This window comes from Aethalodelphis obliquidens, unplaced genomic scaffold (genome assembly GCF_003676395.1).
Source record: "Aethalodelphis obliquidens isolate GAN/ISIS:26980383/991018 unplaced genomic scaffold, ASM367639v1 scaffold43, whole genome shotgun sequence".
In the NCBI taxonomy this organism is placed as follows: domain Eukaryota; kingdom Metazoa; phylum Chordata; class Mammalia; order Artiodactyla; family Delphinidae; genus Aethalodelphis; species Aethalodelphis obliquidens.
This window is the reverse complement of record NW_020837987.1, coordinates 15267069-15286217: the sequence shown is the minus strand read 5'-3', so window position 1 is coordinate 15286217 and position 19149 is coordinate 15267069. Positions and strand designations below refer to the sequence as shown.

The 19149-nt window shown below is 58.5% G+C and overlaps 1 protein-coding gene across 1 annotated transcript; it reads right to left on the bottom strand.

The window, feature by feature from the left end:
- Positions 1 to 3074: 3074 nt before the first annotated feature.
- Positions 3075 to 17627, bottom strand: IGLON5 (IgLON family member 5). The gene is made up of 8 exons (XM_027080386.1): positions 17549 to 17627; positions 8906 to 8965; positions 7979 to 8389; positions 6445 to 6564; positions 4998 to 5132; positions 4652 to 4772; positions 3915 to 4069; positions 3075 to 3203 (listed from the first exon to the last, which is right to left on the bottom strand). Exons 1-8 carry the CDS (start codon positions 17625 to 17627, stop codon positions 3115 to 3117), a joined length of 1170 nt encoding a protein of 389 aa, XP_026936187.1. The 3' UTR covers positions 3075 to 3114.
- Positions 17628 to 19149: the final 1522 nt, after the last annotated feature.

The window sequence follows — 19149 nt, the reverse complement described above, 5'->3', positions numbered from 1 at the left end:
TCACGGGCCCAGCCGCTCTGCAGCATGTGGGATCCTCCCGGACCAGGGCACGAACCCATGTCCCCTGCATCGGCAGGTGGACTCTCAACCACTGCGCCACCAGGGAAGACCTATGTCATTCATTTTTCAAGTGTAAAGGTAACCGTTACCATCTTAGAGGACCCTTCCCTAACCCATGACCTTAACGTGCCTCAGTCATGGGTTTAGGTCCCAGAGGCCCTGAACCACCTGCTCCTTGTATTTAAACATAACTATTTGTTTAGCCTCCGACCCCCTCTTAACCGGGAGCGCCACGAAGGTGGAGACCGTGTCATTATCCCCAGCGCTTAACACAGAGTTTGGTACACAGCAGGCCATCCATATTTGTTGACTGATCAAGTATTTGGGGCCAGTGAAGGACTGGGCTTGCTGCTGCCATCCCCAGCAGGATGGCCTCCTTTTCCACCTGGGTTTCTCATTGGAAATTTAAGGAGTGCATCAGTGAAGATTCTTTCGGCTGTAAGTAACAAAATAAATGATGGCAAGGGATGGAGGTAGGTGGTTTCAGGCTGACTCAGCAACTTAGTGACCCCATCAAGTACCTGGGTACTTTGTGTCCTTCTGCTCTGCCACCCTCAGTGGGTCAGCATATTGCCTCACGTAGCAAAATGGCTGCTGCAGCTCAGATCTTCACGCAACTGTATCTGACGACAAAAGGAAGGGAGCAGCGTTCCTCTACTCTCATGAGTGGGGGAAAAAATTTCCTGGAAGCCTAACAGTAAACTTCCCTTATGTCTCATTGAGCAAAAACTGGCCACATCACTGCAAGGGAGGCTGGGCAACCAAATATCTCAGCCTGTATCGTGGGAGGTGGGCAAAGAGGAAAGGGGCAACAACTAAAGTATAGGCAACCAGCGTCTGTCTCAAGGAAGGAAAGGATTCTGGTTAAAGATTGGGGTGGAAGAGGCCTTTAGGAAATACAGTCCTTGGATCTTTTTAAAAAGGTGGTGGCTGGGGTCCTGGATACCTGGACTCTCTACATCTGTATCAGCTAGAATTTTCATTTCCTTTTTAATCACTAGAAACAGAAAACCTAGCATGAGTTGGCTTAAACATACATGGGACGTTATTGCTTATGTAAGTGAATGTGGGCATCAGGTAAGTTTTGATCCACTTGCTCCAGTGATGTCATATGGACCCAGTTTCTCTAGACCTTCCACTCTGCATTCCGTAGTGTTTCTGTCATTCTCAGGCTCCACGTGTTGTCTTCCCCACCGTGGCTATCCCCATAGACCCAAGATCTCTCCATGCGATGGGAAAAGGAGCCCTGCAGATCCAGACTTCACGCCATTGAGCCGCGTGATGCAGCAGAAGAGCGTCTCTTCTTAGGAAATCCACACAGCTCTGGTGTTCACTCTCTCAGTGGGCTGGCTGGGTCACGTGCCCACCTCTGAACCAGTCACAGTGGGAAGCGGGCTATGCTGAGTGGCTTAAGCCAATCGTGCCACCTCTGCAAATGGGTCAGTTGCAAATCTACCAGAGAGAAAAGGGAGGGCAGAAGTGACGCTGGGGAGGCACCACCGATGACCACAACTCTGCCCTCCACTCACCCATATCCTTAATGACATTGACACCTGCAGGCGGAGGCTTTGGAAAAAGGCGTTTATTGGTGTGGTGGTCTCAACACTCCCCATGACTTGGAACACACGGCCCCCAGGGCCCCCCGCCCCCCCTCCCTTGCACCCCTCCCCCTGCCCGCCCTGTCCCCCGGACCCTGGGAATGGAAGACAATGTGGGATGGGGTCCACGCCCCCGTCTGAGGTACAGTCACTGCCCCTTGCCCCTCTGCCCCTGCTCTGCCCTCTCTCCCCGTCCCAAGCTCTGGGTGGTGTAGTTCAGGGTGGGTGTTTATAGAGGGTCTCCCGGGAGTTGGAGCTGGTGACTTGGCATCTTGGTCTGGGCTCAGGATGTCTGATGCCTCTCTCTCCCCCACCTTGTGTGATGTGGTGTGCCAGGGCGGGGTGTTCCTACAATCAGAGCCCCTTCCTGATAACAGTTGCCCATCCTGGGGGGAACTACAGCTGGTCACCAGCTACAGGACAGCTGGAGCCGGGGGGCTATTGCTGGTCACAGTCGCTGGTGTGTGTGTGTGTGTGTGTGTGTCTGAGTGTGTGTGAGGGTGGTCAGGTCAGCCTTTAGGAGGTTCAGCCGGTGGAGAGGCCAGGGAGTGGTAGCCCAGCAAGCCCACACCTGTGGGCCAGCTGCAGCTGGTTGGCGCTGCAGGTGGTCGAGGGGAGTGGGGGCAGGGTAGGGCAAAGCACTGAGACACACAGGTGACAACAGGCACCAGCCTGACATTTGGATGGAAGCACCGATTGGCCCAGGAGGGGGCCAGAAAGTCCAGGGTGGGGAGGGACAGGAAAAGTGGGAAGGTCTCAGGCCGCTGAGCCAGTGATGGGGCCTCCGGCTCCAGGCAGCCAGCCGGCTGACAGCAGGGAGGCCCAGAGCCAAGATGGAGATCGTGCACCTGCTCACAGAGGCTGAGTGACAGCTTGGCAGGCAAGCGTGATGGCCCTGCCTACTCCCAACCTGCCCAGGAGACAGCCTATCAACAGGGTGGGGAGCGGGTGGTGTGAGTGCATATATTGGGAAAGCAGGGAGCCTGGAAAACCTCTCCTCACAGCTTCCGGCACGAAGCCCCCATACCTACCTCTAGCCAGAGGTGAGAGACAGCAAGGTTGGGGGCAGTGGATGTGCGGCGTGTCGAGGAGGGAAGAGTGCTGAGCTCCCTTTCCCACCCATTCATACACACGCACACACGCGCGTGCAGGCTCACGCTCACACCCACTACACACACGCGATCCAGTTGACAGCCTGAGCTAAGAGACGGGTGTGGGGTGGCCGGGGATGGGTCACAATCGGAAAGGTGAACAGTGGCGAGAATGGCTGTAGAAAGATGCATAATTTTGCGTTATCCCTCACAGTGATGGGTTCTGTAAAGATCTTTCCTCCTTCTCTTCCTTTTCCTCTTAGAGCTCCTCTGCCCCCTCGAGACCCGCGGCGCTTGTTCCCCCTTCTCCTCTTGCTCTCGGCCTCAGACCGCCCGCGGGGGGACTCCAGGGCACTGGGTTCTTCCTACATCCTCCACCACAGCCAGCCCAGGGCGGAGAGGAGGGTCAGAGGCCCTGGGGGCCTTGGGGCCGAGTTCTCCAGGGATCCTGGGCCTGGGGAAAGAGAGAGGGTCAGGGGAGGAGGCCCAGAGTGGGGAGACCCCATGTGTGTCTCTCCCGAGCGTCTTATCTCTGCTCTGAGGGTGTGGTCTGAGGATGCCTCCTGGGGACCTTTCTGGGCTTTCACTCCGTGTGCCTGTCCTCTGACTGTTTTAGTCTAAGCATCTGGCTGATGACTGTCTTCTCCATCTGCAAAGCTCTCCCCACAGATCTTGGCCGGGCTGGCTTCTCCCGACCACTCAGGTCTCAGTTCACATGTTACCCCCTCCAGGAAGCTTTCTCTGATGAGCTTATCCAATGCTACCATCCCCAATTCTATTATTTATTTTCTTCGTAGCCCTTATTGATATGCAAATTTTTTGGCTTATTTATGTGTGTATTCGCTGGCTTTTCATTTTACTTATGTGTCTACTTGTTTATTGCGTTTCTACTACTGCTAGACTGTAAGCTGTGCAAGTCCCTAGACCTTGGCTCCTTTGTGCATTGCTGTGTCCCGAGCACCCAATGCCTGGCCCTTAGTGGGCGCCCAATGAATGTGTCTGTAGAAGGGATCGGTTTCTTGCTCAGTCGAGGGTGCGTCTCTTTCCTAAGTTCGGGGACAGTCTGGGGTCGGCCCGGCATCGCCACCTCTCTGGCCCCGCCCACTCAGCCCCGGCCCCACCCACGCCGCTCCGGCCCCGCCCCTCCTGCCGCTCAGGGACGCACGCAGGAGCCGCATGGAGGCGCTGGACATTCCCAGCCGGTTGGCTGCGCGACACGTGTAGTTGCCGTAATGCCGGGCGCTCACGTTGGCGAAGAGAAGCATCGAGCGGGTGCGCTCCGTCTGCACCTTCAGGCCCTCGGCCGTGCCACTGCTCAGCCTGCCGGGGATCCGGGTGAGGGACCAGGCCGCAGGACCCCGGCCCGGGGCCCTCTCCAGGCGGAAAGCCCAACCCCCTGACTGTCAGGCTCCCCGATTCCCTGGAGACCCTACATTCTGATCCCTACCCCAGCGACCCCTAGCCTCGGGTTCTAGCGCCACTACCTCGGGCCACTCCCGCAGACGCCCCTCTCCAGAAAGCCTAGCCCCTCAGGGACACTGGACTCTCTCAGTGTGTACCTCCGACCACTAGGGGCACCCAGGCCCCGCTAGACCCCAGATGTAATGGTCCCCTAACCCTAAAACTTCTCTGCCGGATCCTCAGTATCGACCCCCATCCCAGACCTTCTTCCTGAAGAGCTGGAGGAGACCAGGCTCCAGCATTCATCATTCTGGGACCCAAATTTCCAGTAAGCCACCACAGTTTTCCTGGGGCTCAGAGGACCCCAACACCTAGAAGCCGGACCCTCAAGTTCTCAGGAACCAGTACTCTGCTCCCTCTGCCCCCCTCCCCGCGGTCCAAAGGACCAAGGACCCCCCCCCCCACCATCACCACCACGGCCGGCCCCGGTGCCGTCCTCACAGTCTGTCATCCTTGTACCACTGGAAATCCGCGGGGGGCACGGCCATAGCTTCGCAGCGCAGGAGGGCGGCCCGGCCCACGGCTGTGCGGGCGCTGGTCACGTCCGTGATGGTGGGAGGATCTGGTGAGGGACCAGGGTCAGCGAATTCTCCTAGCCGGGTGCGGACGAAGGGGTCCCACCCCCAGCCCGCTCCTCTCTCCTTACCAGGAGTCCAGGTCTCCAGCATCCCCCCCAACAAAGACTCCTTCCTCGCGCAGACTCACCCCCTTCCTCCTCCCTCACACCCTTCATCCCCAGGGACCCAGGACCCGCCCCGCTTTCGTGCCCAGTGCCAGGGGGGCTCACAGTTGACTGTGACCAGCACGCGGCGGCTGTCAGGTGCAGAGTTAACCCCGTTGTGAGTCACGCACTCGTATTCCCCGGCCTGGCCCCGCTGGATGTCGTAAATCTCAAGGATCTCACCTTCCGAGGTGAAGCCATCTGTGGGGGGAGGGGAGGGGAGGGGGCGGGGCCAGACACAAACACTTAACACGGGACAACACGGGCACAACACGGACACACATCAGCGGGGCGGACAGCGCAGGGCCTGGAGTGCCCGGGTCAGTGGGAATGGGGAGGGGCTTGCCGGGCCTGGGATCTCCTGCTAGGGGTGGGGCACAGAATGAGAATCTGGGGCTTAGTAACTAGAACCCAGTGGGGAGGGTCCTAGAATTGGGGGCGTTCAGGGGATACAGCGATCTGGGAGTCCATAACTCAGATCGTGTAGCTCACAGGACCCAGTGGGGAGGATCCAGAGTTCTGGGATCTAGCCCTCGGGGCCCAAGGAATCAGGATCTGGTGACTGGGGTCAGCAATCCAGATATCTGGGGTCTCGTGACAGAGTGCTGGCTCAGGAGACCCTTTGGGACTCAGAGCATCCGGGGATCCAGAGACTCGAGCCCCGGACTGTGGGGCTCAGGTGAACCACTAGGGGAGGATCCAAGGACCAGAGACCTAGTTACTGGGTTCTGGGGTCCCAAGGGATCTACCGATCGGCACAACTGGTCTCCAAAGACCCCGTGAGTAAGGATCTAGGGATCTGGGAAATGGTAGTAGAGATCTAGGTAGAAGGGGAGTGGGTGATGTCTGGGACCTGGAATGTCCCTTTCAGGCCCCTTGGCTCTCTGTTTGGGGGCAGCCATGGTTCTTAGCCCTAGCACTGGAATCCCTTGAAGGGCTTGTTCAGACAGATTGTGGTGGTGATGTGGGGAGGGGTGGTTCTGACTCATGAGCTCTGGGGTGGGCCAAAGAATGTGCATTTCTGTCGAGTTTCCAGGGGACGCCAATGCTGCCAGTCTGGGGCCCACACTCTGAGAACCACAGGCCTAAGGCATCTGGTAGAGATGTAGTGATGCGAGCGGGAGACGGGAGTGTGGGCCAGGGCCGTGGCTGGAACCTGGCTCTGGCCATCTAGTGGTAGGGGTCTGAATCCAGGAGAATCCTGTGAGCTGGAGGGAAAGAGACTGAGGCTGCTGGGGTCGGGGATGTGGGGCAAGCTGGGATCTAGGAGGTGATTTGGAGGAAATGCCCAGGCCTGGGATGGCACGTGGGGAAGGCTCCAAGGCTCTGGGGTCTTCCAGTGAAATAGCAGGACCAGGGCAGGAGGGGGAAATCCAGTCATCACAAGGGTTCCGGAGGAATCAAGGGAGGGGGTCATGGGAGATCCTGGGTATCTAGCTAGGGATATGGGGAATTGAGGGGCCCAGACTGCGGAGTGGGGGAAGGGGCTTTCGGCCAGGGGTGGGGTCCTCACCTCGGAGCTGCCTCCAGGTGACCGTGGGCTCCGGCCGCCCCACGGCCAGGCAGAGCAGGTTCACATTGCTCCCCTCATTCACGGTCACGGGCGAAGAGATATTCACGATGCGGGCGGGGACTGCAGGCCGGAGGGAAGGTCAGTGAGAGGCCAGATGTGGGCTCCCAAGACCCAGGATCCAGGCCTGGCCCCTCCTCCTTCAGACCAGTATCCAGGCCCCCAGCTCCTCTCCCCTCAGACCCAGGATCCAGGCCCCCAGCCCCTCCCCCCTCAGACCCAGGATCCAGGCCCCCGGCTCCGCCCCCCTCAGACCCAGGGGTCCAGCTGACACTCCTCTTTCTGGAAGCAATCCTGTGTGTTCCATTCCCTCTGGGTCTGGCTGCTTCCCCAGCTGCTGGTCTTGTCTTCCTCACTCCTTCTCAGTCTCTCTCCACCTTCCTCCTAACTTGGTTTCTATTTTCTATCTTCTGGCCTGAATTCCTCCTTCCCCATCTCTGTTTTTATTGATTAGTATCACTATTAAAAAAATTATTTAACGAATGCTCCTATGGTGCTTCCTGTGTGTAAGTTTACAGCGTTCTAAGTGTTTGGCAAAAATTAACCCACTAAACCCTCACTACTCCCTTCTGGGGTAGATGTTGCTTTACTCATCAATTCTAACACCCAGGGGCGTTTCCCACCTCCACCCACCCGTTTGCACATTTCTCCAATCAGGATGGCTTTATGACGTAGTAGGACGCCAGTGTTTCACTGGGAGGGGTTTTCTGTTTTGTTTTTTTTCCATTTCTAGCCAGGCATAAAATAAAGGTGCCTCTTCCAGCTGACGATGTTTTGGACTTGATACATGACAGCGTCATCCCTGTTTTGCAGATGCGGAGTCTGAGACCGCCCGGCTCGCTCTGGGTCCCTCAGCCCCTGGGTGGTGGCGGTGAGCTTGGAACCTGGAGGAATCTGGCTTCAAGTCGGGGCTTGTCCACGGCCCCGCTGGGCTGTCCCTGTGGTCCTGTCTCTCCAAGTGCTCCCTGCACTCCAGACCACCTCTGATGCCATGTGAGGCAGCCTCCTGCCCTCTCCGTGGATTTCTCCAGCCCCACCTCTCCCACTCTGCGCATCCAGCCCCCGCACGTGCTGTTCTTTTTCCGGGACCAGCCCTGCACCCACCTGAAGGTCTCAGCTCAGACGTTATGTCTGGGAAGCTGCCTCTCCTTGGAAAGTCACCTCCAAAGGGGCAGGGACAGCCTGCCTGGCTCCTTCTCTGTCCCCAGCCCGCGGAGCAATGCTTGCAGGTAGCAGGTGCTCCGTAAACAGGGCTGAGTGAATGAATGCGGTCTTCCTCCGAGTCCACGCTCGGCCCTGTAGCTCTCCTGCCCTAGAAGTTGCCTGTGACTTTCCCTCCCTCTGCTTGGCTGGAATTCGTGGGGGCAGGGTGTGTGTCTGCCTTTCCATGGCGGTGTCCCAGGGATCAGCAAGGACATGAGGGTCCCCTGTCCCCTGCGCCCGCCCACCCCCACCAGGGCCGCAGCTGAGGGCTCACCGTGGACGATGAGGTAGACCTGAGTGGTGTACGGCTGGCGGCGCGTCTGGAAGGAGCAGGTGTAGAGGCCCTCGTCGCCCAGCCCCACCTGGGTGATGAGGATGGAGAACTCCTCGGGCGTGTTGGTGAGCAGGCGCACTCTCGGGTCACTGGTCCAGCGGTCGTTGCCCGCGTACAGGATGTTGGAGCGGTTCAGCCAGGCCACTCGGGTCACGTGCTCGTCGATGAAGCAGCTGGCGGGGAGGACGAGGGCAGGGTGGTTTTCTTCTCTCTCACACAACCCCCCCCCGGCCCTCCAGGGTCCCCCGTCACGGGGGCTTGGTGGGGGGGGAGGAAGGCCCACTGCATCTCCAGTTCCCACTGCAGTCCTTGGAGGCAGGTGTGACTGCACCCACTTTACAGGTGGGCAAACTGAGCCTCAGAGAGGGAGAGCTGTGAGCCCAAGTGCACAACAGAATGACAGCTGATGGTTATTGAGGGATTGTTGTGTGTCAGAGACCCAAAAGGAGGGGGGAAAGACACACTGGGGGAGAGGGACCCAGAGATAGAAGGACAGAGACCCAGAGAGAGGGGCTCAGAGACTCAGAGAGAGGGGGACAGACCCAGACTGGGGAGGCAGAGAGCTGGGGTGTGTAACCCTGGCTCTCACCGAGCAGGCAGAGTGTGCCAGGCTCTCTAAGCTCAGGGCGTGTGTACAGACTCTTGAATCCTCACAGCAACCCAGGTGGTGGTCACCATTCCTCCACCCATTTGACAGATGGGGACACTGAGGCCCAGGGGTGGGCCTGGGCCCAGAGGCTGGGCCCCAATGACCTCTCTCTTGATGGGGAGGTGTGGGCTGTGCCTGGAGATCAGGACCATTTCCCCCCAAGGAAGGTGAAGGGGCAGCACCCTCCGGGTCTCCCTACCTTAGCGTGGCGTTGTCACCTTCGCACACTGTGTAGTTGTCCGCAGGGGAGCTGAACTCCAGGCTCTGGGACAGCAGCCCTGTGGAAGGGAGGGCAGCTCAGCTCGGCGGGACTGTACACATCTGTATACACACACACACACACACACACACCCCTGCAGATACAGACACTTCCCACACCCCCCGGCATATATGTTCACTGTTGTTTTCAGAGACACACATGGCAGACACACTCAGAGCAGACACACGCAACACCTTCCCACAAGCCCACACTGACCCAGACAGACTGGGACACACAAACCTATGCACCTCCAGAGACAGCACACAATCACAGCACACAAACACACATGTATGTGCACACAGACACACAGACACCAATACATAGACACACTCAGAGATGCTGTGTACAGATGTGCACACACACAGACATATGCACAGATTCACAATTACAGAACTGCATATGTGCAGATACAAAGAGATACGCACAGATGTGCACACAGGTACGTATACAAGCACAGATACACATGTACACAGACACACATGCAGACATGGCACAAGGCACACACACACATGTTCACAGTGTACGACACACATACACACAGATTCAAGAACACACACATACATACACAGATATCCGCGTACACAGGCACACATGCACATATTCACAGACTCACGGGTACATAGATACACATATACACAGATACATATACAGATGTAACAGACACATGCACACGGATACACACAGTTACACACATTAATCCAGAAACACATGGAAAGACACGCTTCAGGGAGACCCTCGACACCCACATAAGTGCACAGACATCCAGACATGCAAACGCAAACACGCCTGCAAACGCGGATGGACACGAATATCCACGCGGACACACGTCTAGCACAGATGCCCAGGACGCGCTGAGGCGTGCTACAGAGCGCCTCGCGTCTACAGACTCCCCCGTGTGCCCGTGCCCGGTGGGGCACGCTCTTGAGGGCGCATGCCCACGCCGGCCTGCGCGCTGCAGCGCTCCCCCCACCCCCGCCATTCATCTCTCTGTGGACCGTGGCCAGCGGCTGGACCGGGGCCAGGGAGTGGGAGCTGCGCACGCGGAGGCGGCGGATGGAGACAGCACCAGGAGGGGAAAGGAGGCGGCCGGATGACCTTGGACGCCAGGGCGCACGGGTCTACACAGGGCTGCCCTGGCCCCCACCCCAGGATGAGGACCTAATTAATCTAATGAGTTAATTGCCCGTGCCCCGCCAACGACTCCCAGAGGCCCTCCGGGCTGGGCCAGAGCCAGTGCAGTGGGCTCGCCAGGCCCTGGGGGTTTGCAGCCCCTCACCCTGGGCTCGCCTGGGCCAGAGTCGCTCCTGTAATCTGAAGGGCCCTGGAGGGAGGGAAGGGACTTGCCCGTCCTGAGCTGTGCAGAGAGGATGCTGCCACGTAGAACCCTAGGAAGGAGGGGGCGGCCAGGGGACAGACACACACACACAGTCACCGGGGTCCAGGAAAGGTGCGCAGAGCCAGCCCCGGGGCCAGGAGACAGTCCCACGCATGGCAATGGGTCCTGCTCAGCGGGACAGAGACCTAAATACTCACGCTGACGCACGCAGCCCGGGACACACACCCAGCAGAAGGTCAGTTGGAAAAGACAGCTCTCTCCCAGAAGCACGCCTCTCTGCCACCGGAGGGACGTGGTACCCTGACCCGCCCCACCGTACACAACCGGCCCCACACGGGTACACTGACACCAGCGGGCCCTCACACGCAGGTGCAAAGTCTGCACACGGTTACAGCCCTACCTGGAGGGCTGTCTCTCTCTCTCACACACACACACACACACATACACACACACACACAGGCTGAATCGGTCACAGTGACACTACCAGCCGGAGGGCTGTGCTCATGCCCACGCCCTACCCTGGAAAGTCGTGCATGAAGATACGGCCTGTGCAGTGAAACAGCCACACAGTTGTAGCCTCTCAAATACAAAGGGGCTGCCCTGGGCCAAGAATCGGGCGCGTGCACTCACGCTGTCACCTCTGATCAGATCACACACGGCCCTATCCACACACCCGCCACCCCCTGGTCACACACATCCTAGACCAAGCTTTCTCCATCTCGGCACCGTTGACATTGGGGGCTGGGTGATCCTTCATTGTGGGGCCGTCCTGTGCAGTGTAGGATGTTCCGCAGCTCCCCTGGCCTCGACCCCCTAGATGCCAGTAGCTGCCCTGCCCCAACCAAAATTACATGGCCAGATACCTCCCAGGGGGCGAAATCACCCCACCTGCCCCCCTCCCCCCAGCCCTGTGACAGCCACTGTCCAGGGTTCAAGGAGGACAACCCCAGTCTGGGGGTTGCAGAGGAAGCTGTCTCAGGTGCCCCACTTCAGGGAAGAACCCGGGGCTCCTGAGCTCAGGCTAGGGCCCTGGGGTGGGGAGTGGACCTCACAGAGGTGGGCAGGATCTTGATCATAGGTACAGCAGACAGAAAGACAGACAGACGCGCACTCCTTGCCAGAGGGATCTTTCCAGCACTCGGCATGGCCCCCTGGAGTCCGGGGCCCCGGCGTCACTCTCCTGCTTCCTCTCCCCTAGCGTAGCCCAGCTCTGCATTTCCCACTTTTTCTCCCCTCTCCCTCCTTCCCACTGTTTCCCATCAAAACGCTTCTCCTTCTCCAGGGACCTGGTACATGGGGGCCTCTCCTAGGAGAGATGGCCCATCCGAGCCCATGCGAGCTCCCGCTCTGCTCCCACGGCTCCGTGGATCCGAGGTCTCTTCCCCCCCCAGCTGCCTCTCCAGGGCAGGGCCTGGCTCAGACCATCTGTTTCCCCAGCATTCCCAGCTGGGCCCTGGCTGCGGGCAGTCCTGGGAGATGAGTGATGAAGTTACCTCTTCGATTCCTCGTCTGTGTGTCTATAACTTTGGATGTTGTGGGTCTGCATGTCTGTCTCATGCAGTTCCCAGACTCCAGGCTCAGGAGGACCCTCCATGCTGTGTGACCTTGGGTAAGTCCCTTCCCCTCTCTGGGCTTTGGCAAATGGGGGTGGGGGTCAGGTTAGCCATTCCACCACCCTGTCACTGGGCCCAGCCCCTCCCTCTGTCTCAGTCCCAGTCACCCTGCACTGTTTTCAGGTCTGCTTTCCTCACCAGACGGGAGCCTCTTAGGGCAGGGCCTGGGTCTCCCCACCTCCAGCATCACCCAGCTCAGGGCCTGGTCCACAGGAGGCCTCAAGAGATGTTTAATATAAAAATAAACAAGCTAGTGCACATGAGGTCCCCTCTGCAGGAATTCTGCTTGGGAAACTCTTGACTCCCTACTCCCTCCAGCCCTAGTCTGTGTTCCCACAATGCCTGGACTACCTCCCTTACAGCTGTGGTGACTGTATCTGTCTCCCCCAGCACACTATAAGTTTCTTTTTTTTTTTTTTGAGCATACCACGAGGCATGTGGGATCTTTGTTCCCTGACCAGGGATTGAACACGTGCCCCCTGCAGTGGAAGTGCGGAGTCCTAACCCCTGGACCGCCAGGGAAGTCCCAGCTATAAGTTTCTTGAGGGCAGAGCCTGGGTCTGACTCAGGTCTGTATCCCCAACATCTTCCAGCACAGGGCCTGGCCTGGAAAGCCTTGGGAAATATTTGTTGAATGAGTGAATGTAAATGGATTCCTACAACATGCTTTGCCACCTCTTGGACTCTTACACATTCTTCAAAACCTCAACTCAAATGCCCCCTCCTCCAGAAGGACCTCCCTGACTGTTCAAGGCAGAGAGTCTCCACTCTCTCTACTGCGTACCCTCTGACTCAGCTGGGACAGTGTCCAGGGGTGTCTTCCCTACCTGGCCGGGAGTCCCCTGAGGGCCTGAATCTTGGTTGTGTCCCCCAGAGCTGGGCTTAGCTCTGAGCAGGGAACTGTTTGTAGAGGGGATGGATGGTCTCTAGAGACTCGCTAAGAAAGCCGTAAGGAGTCTGGGCTGATAGAGCAAATGTCTGTCCCCCCGTTTCTTGGCTGGGTGACCCCCGGCCAGTCTGAGCCTCAGTTTCCCCAACTGTAGAAAGGAGAAAAACAGTAGTGCGTCCCTCGGAGGGTTTTTTGTCAGGGATTCCATGAGAACGTGCAAGCAAAATGTTTAGCTCAGCACTTAGCAAGCAAAAAGGGCCCAAGAAATGCTAGCTGTTCCTAACAGCACCTTCTTTTTAAAGAAACATCTATTGTTATCCCCCGGTTCGGTGTCCGTCCCCCGGGAGTGGAGGGGAGGGGGCAGAGCAGGTCTGGCCTGCAGGTTGCTCTATGCCCAGCACCCACCCGAGTCGGCGACGCATGTACAGACGCGCTGTCAGCATCTGCTCTGCCACGACCACGCCAGCATGACCAGGCTGCTAAAAGAACGGACCGGGGAGCCGGGCTGCCAGGGTTGAAATTCCAGCTGTGCCACTGGGTTGCACAAGTTACTTCCCCTCCCTGAGACTCAGTTTCCCCACCTGTAAGTGGGGACGATCGTTGTGCCTCCCTCATTGGGTTGTGGGGGAGAGGATGAGAGGAGGTCACCCAAGCAACGGGCTCAATACAGTGCCTGCTAGTTAAGTGCTTGCAAACAGCTCTATGCGTGTTGGCTGATGGGATGCTAACGGGGCAGGTGCCAGCCTGGCGCGAGATCCAGTGGTGATGGGACGGACCACACGGGTCTCTGCCAGTCCAGACCAGTGGCTCTCATACCCGTTTGATAAACCAAGGGATGAAGGTTGCAGTGGGTGAATTCCCTTCTCTTGAGAGAAGGGGATTTCTGGGACTTCCCTGGTGGCGCCGTGGTTAAGAATCCGCCTGTCAATGCAGGGGACACGGCTTCGAGCCCTGGTCCGGGAAGATCCCACGTGTCGCGGAGCAACAAGCCCACGAGCCACAACTACTGAGCCTGCGCTGTAGAGCCCTCGAGCCACAAATACTGAGCCCGCGGGCCGCAACTGCTGAAGCCTGTATGCCTAGAGCCCATGCTCCGCAACAAGAGAAGCTTGTTGAAGATTAGCCCCCGCTCGCCACAACTAGAGAAAGCCTGCGTGCAGCAACAAAGACCCAACGCAGCCAAACAACAAAAAAAAAACAGAAAAAAAAAAAAAAAAAAAAAAAGAGAAGGGGATTTCTAACAAGCTGAGTGACCTTGAGTTGGAGATAAGAACCACCTGCCGCCCCTCAAAGGAACTTAGGTGGAAATGGGACCCTCCAATGCAGGGGATGCTTAGATTCCACCATCCCAGAACTCACAGATGGGGAACCCGAGGCCCAGGAGTGTGTGTGAACTTGTGGCGGGCGTCTGGGGAGCTGGTGGCAGAAGCCCGGCTGGAGGGAGGGGTGGGGACCACGTGAGTGCGGGTCCGTGTGGCTTTGGCAGGGAAGAGCCGTGAGAAGGGGCTGGGCCTGGTCTAACGGCCACGAGGAGCCCCCAGAGCCCTCTTCCTCTTTGCTGATCTCCCAAGTCCTTCTTATCACTGATGCCCGCAGTCTGGCTGCAGAGCCAAGAGCCCGGGAACCTTCCACATGCTGCCTGTTCCTTTCCGCTGGTTCTCACCGCAGGGCCTTTGCCTCTGCCGTTCCCTCGGGATCTTTCCAAGGCTGGTTTCTCCCGTTCTTTCAGTCTGAACTCCCCTCAGCTGCTCAGACACCACCTGAGGTCACAAGGCCAACTTGTCTGCCGAGTCATTCTTTTTTTTTTTTTTTCTCGGTACGCGGGCCTCTCACTGTTGTGGCCTCTCCCGTTGCGGAGCACAGTCTCCGTACGCGCAGTCTCAGTGGCCATGGCTCACGGGCCCAGCCGCTCCGCGGCATGTGGGATCTTCCCGGACCGGGGCACGAACCCGCGTCCCCTGCATCGGCAGGCGGACTCTCAACCACTGCGCCACCAGGGAAGCCCTGCCGAGTCCTTCTTATTTTCTCTACGTGAATCGTCACATTCTGAAATTAGCTGTTTACTTCTGAGGTTTTTTTTTAGTTTGTGGATCTCTCTCCATCCCACTAGGATGTAAGCTCTGCGAGGGCAGGGACTTCACTGCTGTGTTTATAGATTCCCAGTGCTTAGAACAGCGACTACGTGCTCAGTAAATACCTGTTAAATGAGCCGATGAGGCGGCGCCCCCAGTCCAGACAAACCGGGGGGGCCTGGGGGGTCCCCCACGCCCAGGTTCACCCTGTCCCCACTCCGTGTAATATGGCAGAAGAATTGACCCCACATCTGCAGCATCTGCTTTTGTACGTGGATGTGTGTGTGTTGGCATAAAGAATTTAAGGGGAAAAAAAAAAAAAAGGAACGATAGAATAATATCTACAGATGTTGGGGAGGTAGAGTTAAGTGGGGAAAAAATGCCAGTTTTGCAGAGAAATGGCTTTATTTTGTTTCTATCTGGGGAAAAACATCAACAAACTAACCAATCCCTTACAGATGCTGAACTGCGTGTCTGACGCTGTAGGTGGGAGAAGGCTGGGGACGCCGGCTCCCTCTCGAGAGTGGGTTTGGGGAGGGTGGGGGGGCGGGACACAGTGGGGTTTGCTTTTATGCAGATTTGTAGTGGATGCTTTCCTCCCTTAATCTGGAAACCATCCAATGAATAAAAGAGAGGAGGAGATGCAGTATCTTCCACTGGCTTTTGCTCAGCCCCAACGGTCAGAGGGTGGGTGAGGGGGGCTCTCTCTCTGCCTCCCTAATCCCGTCTCAGCTCATCCCCCACCCCGCCCTATCCCCCTTGCTTGCAGTTCTCTGATGGGGGACAAAAGGCTCAGAGATGGGACTGGACTTGACCTAGGTCACAGACCACCTCCTGGCTCCACTAAGATCCCAGCCCAGCACCTGTGAACAGCAGTGATTTCTAGGGTTCTGAAGAGTAGAAGTAGAAGGAAATGGGAAGTTACTTGAGAGTGAAGGAAGAGAGACAGAGAGAGAGCTAATGGGAGACAGCCAGAGACAGTGAAAGGACAGGGAGGAAAATGAGTGGGCGAGATGAGACGTGAGCTCCCAGAAGTGAATGGGGACCAAGGTACATCTCAGGGGCCAGAAAGAGGCAGAGAGACACACGTGCTGTGACATGGAGACGCAGTTCCAGAGGCGGGGAGGGACACATGTGAAATTGTGCTGAGCCCAGCAGGGATGGAGAGAAGGGGACCCAGAGACAGAGACAAACGGAATGTTACCCAGAGCCAGGGAGCCTCCGGAAATGGCCGAGACGTGAGAGAGACCTAAAGAGACAAGTGACAGAGACAGAGACACAGACAGGCAGGGATGCAGACGGGTCAAGTGGGAGGGGCACTCAGATGGTCTGCACCAGGGAGGGAGTGACCCTCCGGCTCAGCATCCTGTGTCCTGTGTGTGCAGGGCCGGGTCTATGTGACCCTGGGTGTCTGCAGGTGCGGCTCCGGGTCAGACCAGGGGGATGGGTGTCTCTGTGGCTGTGCGAGCTCGGTGTGTGTGGGCGGGTGGCTGAGAGCCGCTGTCGCTGTCTCGCTGAGACTGTTGGGGGTTCTAGGGTGTTCCCGATTGTGTGTCCCTGACTCTGTGATCCTGGCTTGGGGCAGGGCCTGGGGGAATGCTCTGGAAGCACAGAATTAACCCTGTCCCCTGCCCCCTGCCTCCTTGCTCTCCCCTCCTCTCCTCAGGGGGCATCTCCTGGACCATCCCCAGGTTGCCAGCCCGCTGGGGAGACACGAGATCCAGCTACACGTCCTCTAAACAGAGACTGCCAAGTTCACTCCCCAGTACCCCCCTCCCCACTTTCCATTCTCCCCTTCCTGCTCTACGAAAGACCAGCCCCAGTCCCCCTCCCCCACTGGGAGGGCTGAGTTTAACCCTTTGACCCCGTGTTAACCCTTCCCTTCCCTCCCTCCTCAATCTGCCCGTCTCTTAGGCTCCGTCCTGCCCCGAACCCAAATATCCAGCCAGAGCTTTCCACATCTGAGTCCCCAGACCAGCACCCCAACTTCTTGGATCTCCAGCTCCATTGCCCCCCACATAACGGCAACCGTCCAACTACCAATACTTTCTCCCAACCTAGACCACCCAGCTGGGGGATTTCAGCCGCTTCCCAGCTGGGAGACCAGACCCCACCCCCTTCTTTTCCCGGCCCTGGGACGGAGGTCTATAGACACCCCTGCCCCCTCCTCTTACTGACCCTGGGAAGACACCATCCCCCCAACCTTTCCCCAGAAACGCCTACCCCAGCCCTCAGGCAGGAACCCCCTGCGGGACCCTCTCCACGCAGAGATGAAGACCCCCGACGGGGCATCCCCCTTCCTACCCTCCTCCCACCCCCACCAACTCAGTTCAGACATTCTGCCCGGGGACCCTTACTTAGCTTCTGATCTCCCTCCCCGATCCCGAGCCGCAGACTCCCGCCCCCAGGCCGGGACCAGGTGTCCGAGACCCTCTCGCCGGCCCGGAGAAGCAGACCTCCGCCCCTAGGCCCAGGCTCGGGCCCCAGGACGCGGACCCCCGCCTCCGGGCATGGATCCAGACGTCCGAGGACCCCTTTCCCAGCCAGAGGATGCAGCCCCCGCCCCCGGGCCCAGACCTCCGCGTCCGGGGGCCTCCTCTTCCCTGCTCAGGGTTGCGCCCTCCCCAGCCCCCAATCCCCGCCTGGGACCCTGGAGTCCCGGCCGAGCCCCCCGCCCCCGGCGCTGCGGTACCTCGACTGATGACGGCCAGGCCGGCCAGGGCGGCGGCGGCGAGAAGCCGGAGCCGGGCCCCGGGCGCAGGGGGGGGCATCGCGGCAGCAGCGGCGCGAAGGGGGAGGGGAAAGGGGGGGCCGGTCCGGGGCGCGCGAGGCCTGGGGGGAGAGGGGGAGGGGGAGGGGGACCCCGCCTGCGGCTGCACCGGCCCGGGGGGCGGCGGGGGCGGGGGGAGGGGGCTGGGGGGGCGCGACGAGGCGGCCGGAGCTGCTGCAGACCCGGGGAGGGGGCGGTGCTGACGGGCAGGAAGGCCGACCAATCAGGGGAGACGGGGGGCCAGGGAGGCGGGGCCGAGGAGGGTTGCTCTTTGGAGGGAGAGGCCTTTGTTACTGCGGCCCGGCCCCTACCCCCTCCCGCCCCCTCGATCCACAGGGCTTCCCACCTCGGCTCCCTAGAACCCCGGGTCTGGGACACTTTTCCTGGAGCCCACCTCCCTCCTGCTTCAGGTCCCAATCTCATCCTCCCTCAGACCCAGAAATTCCGGCCCCCCAACCCCAGGAGTCCGGCCCCCAGCCCCCTCAGGCCCAGGAGTCTGCTCCCCAAGTCCCCACCTCCCCCAGACCCAGGAATCAGAACTCCCAGCCCCCTCTTCCTGTGGGACATAGTTCCGCTTCTCCATCTACTTTCATGAATAACACTGACTTTGGGGTGAAATTTCCTTCTTCTGTCCATCCCAACCCTCCTCCCCAGGATAATAGGGGAATGGGGAGAGACGGGGTGGGGGGGGACCTGACCTTGGGAGATGGTAATCCAGGGTTCAGGTATGGAGAATCCCCACTGCTCATTCTTTCAGTCACTTGGCTGCGGGCGAGACCTTGGACAAGTCACTTCTTTCCCCAGAATCTCAGTGTCTTCCCTGCAAGATGGAATCATCTCTATTTCTCAAGGTTATTGAGAAGAATAACGGAGATTCTGGGGAGGGTGCTAGCTCAGCCCAGTGCCCTAACAACCTGAAGTTAGCTCTTCCTCCTGGTCCCACTATACATCCATTTACCGGGTATAGTCCTCCCTCCTGGCCCACCAGGTGAGGCATCCCTGTCCCCTGTGCCCCCATCTAGCCTCTGAGGCAAGAGAACAATCCCTGAGCCTACTCCATGTCTGGGGCACTTGGAGGCAGAAGGTTTTGAAGTCACCCCCTAGGGGCTGTTTAACTGCAAAAGCACAGCCATCCTCTATTCCTCCCCCCAACCCCCAAATCCAATCTGTCTGCAAGAGAAGCTAGCTCGGCCTCCACCTTCAAAACAGATCTCTACTCTGTCCTCTTCTTCCCACTCCACCCTTCCCTGAGCTGTCACGTCTCCCCTGGATGACTGCTCTGAAGGCAGCAGCCAATGCCCTGGTCTCTAGGCCTCCACCTTCAGATCCACAAGCACTGAACTCATAGACCAGCTGATGCTACTGCACTGCCTCACTCACTCAACTCCAGCTGCTGTGGCCTTCATTCGGCTCCTTGAACAAGCCCAACTTGTTCCAACCTCAGGGCCTTTGCACTTGTTGTTACCTCTGCCGGAATGCTCTTCTCACCAGATTGGCACAAGACTCTTATCATTCAGGTCTCA